At 39.8% G+C, this 15398-nt stretch overlaps 1 protein-coding gene across 2 annotated transcripts in view; it reads right to left on the bottom strand.

Moving 5' to 3' along the window:
* Positions 1-62: 62 nt before the first annotated feature.
* Positions 63-15398, bottom strand: part of CDC25C (cell division cycle 25C) — a 28252-nt gene continuing 12916 nt past the window's right edge. Inside the window, exons 9-15 of one of the 2 annotated variants that reach the window (XM_045794592.2) lie at positions 5921-6073; positions 4914-5015; positions 3639-3701; positions 2322-2420; positions 1661-1794; positions 1175-1286; positions 63-976 (exon numbers count right to left, since the gene is read on the bottom strand). In XM_045794592.2, coding sequence (XP_045650548.1) covers positions 827-976; positions 1175-1286; positions 1661-1794; positions 2322-2420; positions 3639-3701; positions 4914-5015; positions 5921-6073 — 813 coding nt within the window. In that variant the 3' untranslated portion in view covers positions 63-826. The remainder of the gene's footprint in view (positions 977-1174; positions 1287-1660; positions 1795-2321; positions 2421-3638; positions 3702-4913; positions 5016-5920; positions 6074-15398) is intronic. The other variant, XM_045794593.2, reaches the window with a different exon arrangement.

Genomic DNA, 15398 nt, shown 5'->3' with positions numbered 1-15398 from the left:
CACTCCTTCTGCCTCTCCCCCATAACCCCACACCACTCTCCCCTCCCCCTGCTAAAAAAAAAAAAAAAGAAAAGGGTTTTCCTTAATTCCAGAGCAGTGGTTCTCAAGCCTCAGCATGCATCAGAATCACCTGAAAGGGAAAATTTTTAAAACCCAGAATTCTGAGCCCTCAGAGGTTTTGATTTAGTAGGTATGCTATGAGGCCTGAAAATTTACATTTCAAACAAGTTCAGATAATGCCTATGGTCCAGGGCCCAAATTTGAGAACTACTGGTCTAGAGAAAAGCACTTTGGCCTTCACTATAAATCAAGATTGTTATACCCTTGTCTGAAGGAGACTAATATGGTGATCTCTTCCTTATAAAGATCTTCTAGGAGTAGACTGGGTTCACAATCAAATCTCTCATTCTGCGGTGTTTATTTTCCCATCTAAGAAAAAGGGAGAAAAAGGAAACCTAGAAGGCAAGTACAGAGAAAGAAGTTGGGCAACTCTCTTGCACAAGCAGAAGCCCAGGGAAAGAGCTTGTTCGCTTGCGAGAAGACAAGTTTAAATGGAAAGAGAATGCAAACACTCCCTGAAGCAACACAAATCTCCATATAACTCAAGGCTACAGCCTTCTAGAGCCAGCTCCAGGACTCAGTCACCAGCCAGCAGCTCTGCTAAAACCAACCTCCAGGCCTGGAATTTCATTAGCTTGACAGCTTGTTGGTTTGCAGACATCTTTTAACAATCTTGGGTTTAGCCACATACAACATGGACTCTTTCTGCTCAGCGCCTCTACAGTGTCTTTTGGTGACTCCTAGACAGCCAACCACTGACCCACTATCATGGGCTCACATCCTTCACCAGTAAGGCAATCTGCTCCTGCAGCTGCCGCTCTCCTTCCCATGCTTTGCTCTGGCTTCGACACCTCAGCAGCTCAGCCTTATGGTCTTGATGATGCATAGGGCAGTAGCTCTGTGGTTCGCACAGCTCCTGAAAGTTAGGGGACAAAGTAAGGGATACTCTAGTCTCCAGAACTTCCTACTAGGTATAATAGAGATGCTGCTGGTGGTAGCTAAGAAGGAGCAGTAGTTTCGTCTCAGAGGGCTGTGCAGGCCCTGGAAGTTGCATGCTCAAGTTGGCGCCCCCAAGCCTGAGCTCTCCTTTTGCCCCATGTGCCCCATCCTTTACCATATATTCCAGAAAGAAGTCTCTGTAGCCCCCTTTGAGGATATATAGTTCTGGGTAGTACAATGCAGGATACTGGTTCAGAGCCCTGTCCTCTTCTCTCAGAGAGCGGCACCTTTAGAGAAAACCCAGAGGTGGGTGGGGTGGAAAGAAGCAAGGTCAAGATCCCATGTTCCGTTCACTGGGGAGGGGAAGGAAGAACAGACCATGGGTAACCAAAAAGGTGCTCCAGATCTCACTGTCTTTGCAAAACGAGATTCAAGCAGTCACTCTCTCTCCTCCTCATTCCCAATTCTTTTTCCTTCACTGCTCCAAACTTTTAAATTGTAGAAACCTTTCTTTCTACCTCCCTAACCTTTAAACTACAATGGAAAGAATGCATTCATTCATTCCAGTCTCTGTCTGAACTGGTCTGGGAAGGTTCCCTGGTTTTAAGTACCAATTCAAGGTCCATTTCTAACACCCACCCTACCCCATGTAGACACTCACATTCGGGGACCCCTCTCTGAGGAGAATTCACAGTGGAACACGATGATTATTCTTTTCTGGGTGTCCAGAGAGACAATGGGCTTCTTCAGAAAGAAGTTATACAGTTCTTCCTGACTGTACAAGTTTAAGGCTCCCTGTAGAAAAATTTCAGTATTTCCTTAAGGGCCTGTGGATAGTTCCTACACTTAAAAATAACCGGGATACCATCTCGGGATATTTGGGCCAGGAAGTCAAGAATGTAAGCATTTTCAGGGCATAAGATCTAATTATATCTCTGTGTCTATCCCCAAGGTCTAGCACAGAGCTTGGCATGTAGAAGGTACTCAATAAATGTAGATCTGACCCTAATGTGTAGGAATCATTGTGAAGAATGTCTATGAGTGTCTGCAAAGTGCTTCTCAGTCCTTGGATTAATATTTTATTTCCAAGTAGGAGCCCTTGGCTCCAACAGAATAAAGGGAGATTGGTCTAGAAGGGACAGGGAAAGTAAATTGCTCAAGGTATACAGAATTAGAACAGGAATGAGGATTTGAAGCCTTAATGTGCTCCAAAAGTAGAACCTCTGCCCTGGTTCTGGTTAATAGGACCTTTGCCCACAGACTCTTCCTATTAAAGAGCTACCTCCAGGCCCTCCCCACTAATGTCCCCAGTGTAATCTCACCTGGATGTGTCCTCCCAGGTACTCGTATGGATAGCGGCAATCGATAATATAAAACTTCTCAATCAGGCTCTGGAACTTCCCTGACAGTAAGGCAGCCACCTACACAGAAATGATGATTGAACACCCTATTCCCTTTCACTCTGGGAGACAAGAGTCAATCACACAGTTCCTGATTTGCACTCCCTTTAGTCACCAGGATTCCACTGTATACCCAGGCTCCAAAGGTCCCCTATATTTGAAATGGGGCAATGGTTGATCCCTACCGCTCATTCAAGAGGATAAAATACGAAATGGTCTTTTTGGAGCACCAAAATAGCTGGAATTGCCAAGACACCAGGGAAAAGCATATTCAAGGCATTCATCTGGAGGTAGGCATGGCTGCAATCAGCCTCTCAGAAGACACCCAAGGACTTCTGCAGTAGCACAGGTAGCAGGGAGCGATTCTGACTTTGCAAGAATAAATGGGAAATGGTTCCATTGTAAAGGAAGAAAGCAAGTCCTTCAGAAAAAGATACGGAAGGAAAGGGTTGATATCCTTAAGCTACTTGTAGGAGTGTAAATGGTTCAATCTTTCTGGAGCGAACTTTGTAAATTTAAATGTAATTACACTTTGACTCAGCAATTTATTTCCCAACATCTTTAGTGAACAGAAAAGTAAGCAAAGATGTGGCACAAGAATATTCATCTTAGTCATTATTTTAGGTTATCAAATAACTTAAATATTAGTTTAAGTTATCGAATAATTTAAAAAGTTACAAATAACTTAAATATTCAAAAATAGGGAGTTGGTTAAATTATATATGCCAATATAATAGAATATTATATAGTCATTAGAAGGATAATATAGATTTGTTTTACTGAGGTAGAAAGATGTTTACAATGTCTTGCTAACTTCAACACCACATGTTCATTATGATCCTATTTTTACCAAATATATTCCAGAATAAAATCTGGAAGGCCATAAAGAAAATATTACTAGTGGTTATCTCTGGTGGTGAGATTATGGGTAGAGGAGTCAATGGGCTTGTAACACCTAAACCAGAATGTAAGCTTGCCCAAACTGAGTGATTTTGACTTTTTTCCTTCCCTCCCTTCTTTCCTTGCTTTCTTTCTTCCTCAACAATTATCTATCATTTGTTTAATTAAAAACAAAGGCAAAAGAATGGGATAAATCAGAGTTCTTTAACACAGCTTCGGTTGAATGAGGAGACTCTGTGATTGAACACAGTGAAATACAATGGAAGTGGGGATTTTAGGGACAGAACAGACCAGATGGTAGCTTATATAACCAGTTACCATCTCCAGATATCTGCTTACTGTTTCTGGGGTGATGTACTTCAGATCTTGGTGTCTCCCTGACATGGTTGGTAGCACACATACCTAGAAATACCCAAGAAGTGAAATAACAGCAAGTTTTCTGTACCCCAATTTGAGATCAAAGACCCATATATTGTCCTTCTTTCCAAATGACCTTTAAGACTCCACGTGTGGGGCACCTGGGTTGAGTTTTTGACTCTCGATTTCAGCACAGGTCATGATCTCAGGGTTGTAAGATTGAGCCCTGTGATGGGCTCTGCACTGGGTGTGTAGCCTGCTTAAGATTCTCTCTCTCCCTCTCCCTCTGCCACCACCCCACCCACTGCTCTCTCTATCTCTCTCTCAAAAAAATAAAACAAAAAAACATTAAATAAAAAAATAAAACCCCAGATGCATTCAAAAGAATCAATGGTCTCTATAATGCACATATGCAGCAATTCCATTTCTAAGAAGCGATTCTAAGGAATGAATTAAGGACTCACACAAAGTTTTAGATTTATCTACAAATATGCCCACCTATACAGTTCATAAGGAAAAATTGTAAACATAAATATCCCACAAGAAATTATGAGCAGGGGTGCCTGGCAGCCTCAGTCAGTACAGCATGCAACTCTTGATTGTGGGATTGTGAGTTCAAGCCCCACAATGGGTGTGGAGATTACTTAAAAATAAAAAATGTAAATTTTTTAAAAAAATTATGGGCAGTCAAAAAAATGAAATACCGTACTATTAAAAATTATGAAAAGATGAAGCAGAACTGTTTATTGACAGGAAAAGATGTTCCTGATACATTAAATGACGGGGAAAAAAACGGTGAATCACAAAATAGTATAAACCATTTTTTCTGAAAAACCAAAAAAATGTATTTGGGTATGTACATGTGTGTTTGTGAAAATACACAGAAAAAAGGCTGGAGGAATATGTACCAAGATGTTAAAAGCAATAATATTTTTATAAGACTTGAGGTATATTTCATTTTCTACTTTTTATGTAATGACCAAGTATTATTTACAAAATTTTACAAGATATTTTTAAAAGGAAAAAAGTAAAAAGCCTCTTAATTCCCCACTGCTCTGGACTTTCCCAGAATGAATAAGAAATACTTTCTCACTGTAAAGGCTTAGGGTCTAAATCTACCACCACAGCATCTTCAGTTTATCAAATAGTCCTTGGTGAGGATGCAAATTATACCTAGTGTCCTCTTCAAGCAAAGAAAAAAAAGACTCAGATCCAAAATGACTCAATGGAATATAAGATGACAATAACCAAACCTACCTTGGAAAAATCACCAATCAGAGAGCCCTGGTTAGAATCTTCCTCCAACATCTGAGTGATATTAATGTCACACAGAGAGACTGTCTTCTTTAGACCTAAGCCCTGAGGATGACAAGATTCCCCCCACCGCCAATTCTCATGTTAAAGGTTTAAAAACCAGGAGAGGGAGGGAGTGGAGACATATTAAACATATGTACACACTTTAGGGGAAAAAAATGCACAAAGATTTGGCTGTAAAAATGAATACCCCAGCAAGTTTATAATAGAGAAAGAGTACTAATAAATAACAGAGTCTTAGTTAAACAAATCATATTTCACACATTATAGATTACTATTATGCAATAAAGTTATGTTGTAGATTAATTTCACTGACATGAAAATAAGTTCATGATATCCTTAAGAAAGTGAGAAAATTTGTACTTTGTAATACTACTTTAATAAAAGAAAAAAACCTGCATCAGAGTCTAGAAGAACATACACCAAGTGTTGACAATAAGTATCTCTGGTATATGGAATTATGGTCATTTCACAACAGCCTCTTTTGTTTATGTATAATTTCTATACTATCATATGCTGATTTTATAAAATAGTATTTAGATTTTTTTTAAAGGAGGGGTAGGGAATGACAGCTAAATTTTTCAAAAGTTGCCTGTCACCAAATCAGTGTGCTCCATGATGCTGTTTCTCTCAGAATGCAGGTAAAACAGCAGTAAATATTCTTACCGTTCCATGTTTCCTTGTTTCCTCTCAAATCTTATAAAAGAAGGTTGGGAAGACAGTACACCAACATCATTTCCAAAAGTATAATATAAAAGATATTTATTGTTAAATATTTTATATGTGGGTACAGATGTAAAAAAAAACAAGAAAGACATAAAGAACAAGGAGATAAAAGTAAAAGTAATGAGAAAGAAGACAAGATATCCTAAAGCAATCCTCATACCAAAAAAGCAGAGAACACAATGAGATAGAGGATTAAATAGATTCTCATCTTAAAAAGTTCTTACCTTCCTGAGCTCTTTGTGGCTAGAACGATATTCCTTTTTTTCTTTATCTGGTATTGGATTGTCCTTGAATTTTACCACCTGCTTCAGTCTTGGCTGGTTCAAATTCTCTGGCAATGAAGGGGAGCGATACAAGGAGCTTCTATTCGCAGATGCCTGTATGGGAATATCAACCCCTTATGTTCTTACTTCTCTAAGTGTGTCTGCAGGCCAGCAGCATGAACATCTCCTGCAAACTTGTTAGAAATGAACAATCCTAGATGTTGAGCCTCACCCCAGACCTACTGAATTAAAATCTGCAGTTTAGCAAGCTGCCCCATTGATTTCCAGCAACACTCAAGTTTGATAGGCAAAACCCCAGGTAAGCAACCACTCTTCCCCTCCTCATTAACATCTTTCTCCTTAGAGTGCATGATGTTCCATCTCCCCAAGATGTATTAAATCTAGCCAAACCAAATTCACCACCTGACCATCTTATATGTACCAAATCTTGTAGGAGAAAGTAAATGCAAGCTCAGTTCCTCCAGTCAAGTGAAAACCAACCAAACAAACCTAATCCCAGTTTCTCTACGGGATCCTAAGACTCCGACAATCAGGATTTAAGGACCCCAACGAAATTGAAGATGACAAACCAAAAAGGTCAGCCTATGTAAAAAAATACTAAGCAGCAAGAGTATGTGTCACTTTTTTGAGGTAGCAGTTTCTTTGAGGGAGAGAGAAAAAAATAACCCAGCTTTCTTATAAAGCGGGTTGTTAATGGAAAGAAAAATAGCAGAATAAGCATGATGCAAGGGAAAAGGGAACACCAGAATCTAGTATAAAGATGACCATTATAGGATTGATACTATGAAGTCCATCAGGGAAAAATGGATTAAATACCATGAAGAACTGGCCTTGGAAGTTACTAACTGAGACTAAAGTGCAAGAAGATGGACTACTGTCTCCTTGAAAGCCATGGTTTGAGTATTATAACCAGAGGCAGGGAGATATATTAAATGACCTCTGATAACAACTTTCAACAAATCTAAGATTCTTTTTTTTAATTTTAGTAATCTCTACATCCAACGTGGGGCTTGAACTCATGATCCGGAGATCAAGAGTCCCGTGCTCTATTGACTGAGCCAGCTAGAGCCCCTTCAACTAATCCAAGATTCTTATTCTCTGTTCCCAGGTACCTTCTACTGCCCTACACGAAAGCCAGAAGTCCCTACTTTATACACTCACCTCACTAACTACTATGGATTGATTAAGAGTGGGGGGGGGGCTAGATAATAAGAGAGCCATAACTAGAAAACAAGTTGATGGCCAATGGTTTCTGGGAGAATAAAACAAAAACATCAATAGTTTATAATAACTATATTAAAGTTTTTGTCACACCCATGGTCCCATCTAAGGGAAACTCCATTGTTCCTGATACCAGCTACAGTTCACATTTCACATACCAGTATTTTACACCTACCTGTCCCCTTGGATCCCTGCCAGTCAACTCCCTATGTCCCCACAACCTACCCAGAGCCACTGACTGGCCCAGGGTGCTGTCTTGACACATCCATTTAGTAGCCTAGAACATGTAAAAATAATCTGGGCCAATTAGGTTCCCTCTCCTAGGAATCTAACTTACAAAATGGCAAAATAATTAGGCAGCAACAGAAGCCAAAACTCAAAAGGAAAAGCCAAAAGATACAGTAAAGGCCATGACGCCAAGGATGAATGCATGGATGAACCAAAGTTATACTGGGAGAAGAGATGTGGTGAAAGATTGAGGAACAGGCTACCCAGACTTCTTGACAGACTTCTCTTCATATAACTTTAATTTTGCCCTGAGAAGGCAGGAAGAAGCCAGATCAGAATTTCAAATTTGATGGCCTTAGTGCAACCTCTGTTTCTTTTAACCAAAACAGCCTCTCTAGAACACACCAAATTATTAAGCTAAGGGATTAATGTATTTTATTTTATTATTTTTTAAAAGATTTATTTATTATTTTAGCGGGGGGGGGGTCAGAGGGAAAGGGAGAGAGACAATCACAAGCAGACTCCCCACTGAGTGTGGAGCCGGATGCAGGGCTCGATGCCGGGCTGGATTTTATTACCCTGAAATCACGATCTGAGCCAAAATCAAGAGTCAGACACTCAACCCACTGAGCAAACCAGGTGCCTCTAAGGGCTCACTGTAAAGAGTCTGGAATTAATTAGCTACTAAGGGAAATATTTCCATTCTTTAGTATTATAGCTAAGAAATTTTTACCTAACCCAAGGTCACAGAATTTTTCTCCTGTATCTTATGTTTTTTTTCTTCAGATGTTTTATAGTTTTAAATTTCATATTCAGGACTATTGTCCATTTTGTACTAATTTCTATATAAGGTATGAGGCATGGACTGAGGTTTTTGTTTTTCATATAGATTTTCAATTGCTCCAGCACAATTTGTTGAAAAGACTGTTTTCTCCATTTAATTGTCTTGTATCTTGGTCTAATCATCAATTGACCATAAATGCATAAGTCTATTTCTCAAATTTCTATTCTCTTCCATCAGTGCTTTAGGTTTCTGGTAGCTATTATCATGGTGATAATAAAGCTGATAAACATCTTTTTGGGTTTCATATGGCCTAAAGGCAAGAATCCAAAAATAAATCATGTACCAATGAGGTACCAGTAGAGAAAACTACTTTAACAAATAGAAACAGCCACTACTGTTCTGAGAGAGCCTTTCCAAAACATTTATATAAAAACAAATGGCAACTTACTGCAAAGAGGATACGTGTTTGGTCATGAAGGGATGATGATAGTGATGATACCGCAGTTTTGTCTAGCGAGTCATGTTTCCCAGTTCTCAGAAGTGGGGGGGGGGGGGACCCAGGACCAGCTGGCTTAGATTGCATTCAACATCTACCCATTAAAGACTTTCCCTCTTTTAGGAATCAATGAACGCTCTCAAAATCTGGGAGTTTGAAGCATTTAAAAGGCCAGGAAGAAGAAAAGGAAACTTGCTAAGCTTGATTCTACCTGCAGATTTTATAAAAAGGTCTAAATGAATAATCATTATTTTGTAAACTGAGGAGGCATCACCATTTCCTTATGGTCTACATACTCTTCAACACACATAGACTTGCTTCTGTTTGTACCACTCTACTGCTCTTGTCAAGGTTCTCAACAATCTTCATTTCACCGTATCTGACAATCACTTCTTTAGACATAAGAACTTCATAGTGGCTTCCATCGAGCTGGCTACTGCCTTCTTCCTTGGCTTCACCTCCTAGTTTAGTTTAGTGCTAGTACAGGCAACCCCTAAACTAAAAGAACCACGATGCTTCTACCTCTTTGTTGTTCCTTCTCAATCTTTTTTGTTGGGCCTTCTCACCTACCAAACCTCTAATAGATGTTGGATTCATCAGGGTTAGGTCCTGGCCCTTTTCTATTCCCTCACTTTTGCCTTACATCATTTTTTCTACCTGTCAGTTCAAATTTTCCCTCTATACAGATGACTCTCAAATATCTATTTCCAATCAAAACTTCCAATCTTATTTCCAGATGTCCATATCCACATACTTGCTTAACAATTTCTGAGCACCTACTAGATGACAGAGCAGTGAATAAGGGAGTGGAAGAAACGAATAATGTATTATGTTCCTTTATGTAGCAGCATGTTCTATATGTAAAAAATAAAGAAGAATGAAGAGATAGGAAACATATTTGGGTTGGAAAGCTTGTCAGGAAAGGCCTTTCTGATAAGATGACATATGTGGAGAAATGAGACTAAATTGGGGCGGGGGGGAATCCTGTTTTGCCTAGGGAAAGAAAGTTCCAGGCTGAAGGAACAACAAATGCAAAGGTGCTGGTGAGAATAGCAAGGCCAGTAATGGCCACATCTGGTATGCTACCGTTTTCAGAAAGCCCAAAAACTAACTGAAGCGATACCGTAAACCAACTAGACCTAACAGACATCAACAGAACACTGTAATCAACAATAGAATGTACATTCTTCTCAAATACACATGAAATATTCTCCAAGATAGACCCTACACACTAGGTCATAAAATAAGCCTCAATAAATTTTAAACTACTGGAAGTCATACAAAGTATGTTTTCTGACCACAATGGATTCATCAGAAATTAATAACAGAAAAAAAAATCTGGAAAATTCAGTTAGATGGAAATTAAACAACACACTCCTAAAAACCCACTGGGTCAACAAAGATCTCAAGGGAAATTAGAAAATACTTTTGGATGAATAAAAATGAAGGCACAGCACACCAAAATTCACGTAAGGATAAAGCCAAAGTAGTGTTTAAGTGAAAATTCACAGCTATAAAGGCCCATAATAGAAAAGAGAATGATCTCAAGACAATGAGCTAAACTTCCATCAAAAAAGAAATTAAATCCAAAGCAAGCAGAATCAAGGAAGTAAAGATTAGAGCAAAAATTTTAAGAAGAAGTAAAGAACAGAAAAACAAAAGAGAAAACAACAGAACCAAAAGCTGATTCTTGGAAAAGAGCAACAAAATTGATAAACTTTTAGCTAGACTAACCAAGAAAAAAAGAAGACTCAAATTACTAAAATTAGGAACGAAAGAGGGAACATTACTAGCAATTTTTCAGAAATAAAAAGGATCATGGGGGATACTATGAATAACTACATACCAATGAATAAGAAAACTCAGATTAAATGGGCAAATTCCTGAAAGACAAAAACCACCAAAATTGACTCAAGAAGGAACAGAAAATCTGACCAGACCTATAAAAAGTAGAGATTGAACTAGTAATTTAAAAATTTCCCACAAAGAAAAACCCAGGTCCCGATGGCTTTACTGGTGAATTTAGCCTAACATTAAAAGAACAAAAAACAAAAAACCTCACCAATTCTACACATATTCTTCCAGAAAATTTAAAAAGAGAGAATTCTTTCCAAATGATGAAAGACATTACAAGGAAAACCAAACACTAAAGATCAGTATCTCTCATGAACAGAAATACAAAAATCCTCAATAAAATTTCAGTAAATCAAATCCAACAACACATTAAAAGGAAAATACATCATAATCAACTAAGGTTATCACAGGAATTCAAGGTTGTTTTAACATTCCAAGACCAATGTAATTAACCATATTAATAGGTTAAAAAAGAAAACTCACATGATCATCTCAATAGATGCAGAAAAATCAGTTGACAAAATCTGTTATCTGTTCCTGCTAAAATCTCTCAGCAAACTGAGAATGGAAGGGAACTTCTTCAGCCTAACAAATGGCATCTCAAGGAAGCTATCACTAGAGGTGCCTGGGTGGCTCAGTTGGTTAAGCAGCGGACTCGATCTCAGCTCAGGTTTTGATCTCAGGGTTATGACTTTGAGCTCCGCGTTGGGCTCCATGCTGGGTATGGGGCCTACTTTGAGGAAAAAAAAAAAAAAGAGGGGGCACCTGGGTGGCTCAGTTGGTTGAGCATTGGACTCTTGGTTTCAGCTCAGGTCATGATCTCAGGATTGTGAAATCACGTCCCCTGTGGGGCTCCCTGCTTAGCACGGAGTCTGCTTGAGATTCTTTTGTTTGTTTTGTTTTGTTTTTGTGGGTTTTTTTTTTAAGATTTTTATTTATTTATTTGTCAGAGAGAGAGGGAGCACAAGCAGGGGAAGTGGCAGGCAGAGGGAGAAGTAGGCTCCCGGCTGATTAAGGAGCCCAATGTGGGACTTGATCCCAGGACTCTGGGATAGTGACCTGAGCCAAAGGCAGACACCTAACCAACTGAGCCACCCAGGTGTCCCATCTGCTTGAGATTCTTTTCCTCTTCCTTCTCCTCTCCCTACTTGCGCTCTCTCAATTTCTCTCTTTCTCTGTCTCAAATAAATAAATAAAATCTTAAAAAGAAAAAAAGAAAAGAAAAGAAACCCATAACTAACATCACACTCAATGGAGAAAAACTGGATGCTTTTCCCATAAGATCAGGTACAAGGCAAAGTGTTCTCAGTAATTTTTAAGATTGCCAAGGAGTCCTGATACCAAAGAATCGGAGAAGTATTAATCTAGGAGAAAGGGGAAAACTGATAATACAGGATGGAGAAAAAGAGAGCAGATTACTGCAGGAGCAGACAAGAGGAGATGCTTCCATGTGACTCAGGGGTTTTGCAAAATCTTCATAATGACCCAAGGGCCCTACATGACCTGTCCTTCTGCTACCTACTCTCTGGGCTCATCTACCACTGTGCACCTGCTCACTTTGCTCCAGCCACACTGGCCTTCTTGCTGTTCCAGGAACATTCCAAGCACAACCCCACTTCAGAAGCACTACATTTGATCTTTCTTCTGCCTAGAAAAATTCATCCTTCGAAAACTGTTTGTCTCCCTCACTGCTTCAGATGTCTGCTCAAACATCTGTGAGGGTCTTCTGTGATCTATGCAACTTATCAAAAATATCAACTCCCACTCTACTCCAGCCCAATCCAGGTACTCCCTATTCTCTTTAACCTACTTTTTTACCATAGTATTTTACCATCTGTCTTTGTTTCTTTATGTTTCCTCCTGACTAGAATGTAAGCTCCAAAAGAGAACAGACTTTACTGTGTTGTTGTGCTTGCTACTGTATCTCCAGCATTACTGAAGGGAGGGAGGGAGGAAGGAAGGAAGGGGTAAATGAACAGGAGGAAGTGCAGAGGCAAGCTTCAGAGAGCAGGAGGGACACTTCATTGCAGTATATCAAGAGAGATGGTAGTTATATGGGTATTAGAGCAGATAGGTTGCTGTATTTGGTGAGAGAAGAAGCTAGTTTTCTTTTGATGGCTTCTGTTTTCCCTTTGAAATAAAAACACTTCAAACTTAACATGTCCAAAGTCATCCTTGATTCTATCCTTTCTTTATAGCCTGACTGTTCTGTATCCAAAATACCTTCTGAATTCATCCATTTCTGTCTCTGTAGCCACCACCTTAGTCCAGGCTAGGACCAACCCTCCCTGAGACTACTGCAATAGCTTCCTATCCTACTCTTACCTGTTCCCAACTTCCCCTCTCCTTCTAACTCTTAATCTTCTCTGATCCTGCCGCCTTCTTTTTTTTTTTTTCTTTAAGATTTTATTTATTTATTTGACAGAGAGTGACAGCGAGTGAGGGAACACAAGCAAGGGGAGTGTGAGAGGGAGAAGCAGGCTTCCCATCGAGCCGGGAGCCCGATACAGGGCTAGATCCCAGGACTCTGGGATCATGACCTGCGCGGAAGGCAGACGCTTAACAGCTGAGCCACCCAGGCGCCCCTCTAATACCTTCTTTATCCAGCAACAAGAGTGGTCTTCATAAAACAAACCAGGTCCTACTATTCCTCTGCTGAATATCCTCTACTGGCTTCCCAATGCACTTAGAATAAAATCCACACACTCATAGCCCTAAGGCCCCGCATGATCTGTCTCCTGCTTACCTCTTCCGTCCCCACTCAGGCAACTCTCCCCCTCCCTCACAATGGCTTCTCAGTTCCTTGTATATACCAAGATCTATTCAACTTGGGATCTTTGCAATATTCCATCCTCATGGAATGCTCTTGTCTCTAGTCATGTTATGTATGGTTCCTGCATAACTAGAGTGACCAATTCATCCAAATTTGTCTGGGACTTTCCCAGTTTTAGTACTGAAAGGCCCAGGTCATAGGAGCCTCCTCAATGGCAGCAAACTGGGACAGTTTATCAACCTGTTCTCAAATAAGTATCTCTTGCTCAAGGAGGCCTTTCCCATTTATTCCTATTTATTTATTTATTTATTTTTAAAGATTTTATTTATTTATTTGTCAAAGAGAGAGACCGAGAGCGCACAAGCAAGGGGAGTGGCAGGCAGAGGAAGAAGCAGGCTCCCTGCTGAGCAAGGAGCCCGAGGGACTCAATCTCAGGACCCTGGGATCATGACCTGAGCCAAAGGCAGGTTTGTTTCTTTGTTTGTTTGTTTATTTATTTATTTATTTGTGCCCCTATTTATTCCCATTTAAAGGTTCCCTTCTATTAGTGCTTAACTCAGTCCTCTTTTTGTTTCTTTCATTACACTTAGACAATTTGCAATAATTAAATTATCTTTTCTCTTATGGCAGTCATTTGCAATTTGGCTAATATTGGCAATTCAGTAAATTTCTAATTTGATGGAGGCAGCCCTGCCTCCTCATAAGGAGGCCAAGGGGTACAGGTATTCCCTTTTCTATTCTCTTATAATCAGCCAGATATTCCTAATTGGATTTTGATAGTTGAGGAATAACACAAAAGCACATGGTTGGCTGAGCCTTTTTTATGGTTGCAGAATCACAGTGGAGAATATAGCGAGTGGCAGCAAATGGTCCTGAGCAATACAGTCCAGCAGCAGGTTGGATTACCTTCTGGGGCTGGGGGGCAGTAATGGTGACACTAAGTATCCGGCCAGTAGGTGGTAACATCTACTCAATGACCCCACAGCAGCATTTTGCTGGGCCTTACCTTGTTTTCCAGCCTTCCTGGTAATTCTGAGTTCTTCAATACCCTCCAGAAAATCCCTCTTCTGCCTTCTGCCTGAGATAACTAGAAATCAGTCTCTTTTTTTTTGCAATCATGAACTCTAACTAGAACATTTATTAACCTGACAAACCTGAGTTTGTTGGTGTTGTTGATGTCTCCTCAACAAGAATATGAACTCCAAGAGGACATAAACCTAGCCTGTACTGTTCATCATTGTATTACCACTGCCTAACACAGGGCCTGACACTTAACAGGAACTCAAAAAATATTTTTTGAATGAATGCATCAGAAATCACTTAGGTTATATAAATCTCCTTGCTTTATCAGGTATCTATTTACATTTAGCATCAAAGAGATAAATCCAATAACAAAAATCCCTACTCCTTTTCTATTCTAAAATTTACTGTTCTGCATGTTCTTACACAGTGTGCCCTCAACTGAAAATGATGCTATAAGAGTCACAATGCTTTAAAATGAGCACATAAGGGGACTAAATATTTTTTAAACACCAAAAAAATGGGGCGCCTGGGTGGCTCAGTCGTTAAGCATCTGCCTTTGGCTCAGAGCATGATCCCAGGGTTCTGGGATCGAGCCCCACATCAGGCTCCTCCGCTATGAGCCTGCTTCTTCCTCTCCCACTCCCCCTGCTTGTGTTCCCTCTCTTGCTGGCTCTCTCTCTCTCTGTCAAATAAGTAAATAAAATCTTAAAAAAAAAAAAAAAAAGCCACATAGTGGTTACTGTATTGGACAGATATAAAGCATTTCCATCATCTCAGAAAGTTTTACAGAATAGCAGTGCTCTAGATAATTGATCCACCATCCTTCCTAACACTCAATCCCCTCAAATTTTGGGTATTCAACCTTACCAAACCTACACAAAAAGCAAATTTTGGGATGCCTGGGTGGCTCAGTAGGTTAAGCGTCCAACTCCTGATTTTGGCTCAGGTCATGATCTTGGGGTCCTGGGATTGAGCCCTGTGTCAGGCTCCAAGCTCAGTGAAGAGTCTGCCTGGGATTCTCTCTCCCTCTCCCTCTGCT

Source organism: Ursus americanus, chromosome 5 (genome assembly GCF_024610735.1).
Source record: "Ursus americanus isolate L20-20 chromosome 5, mUrsAme1.1.p, whole genome shotgun sequence".
Lineage (NCBI taxonomy): Eukaryota > Metazoa > Chordata > Mammalia > Carnivora > Ursidae > Ursus > Ursus americanus.
The sequence above is the reverse complement of the archived record's forward strand: the minus strand, read 5'-3'. Positions and strand labels throughout refer to the sequence as shown.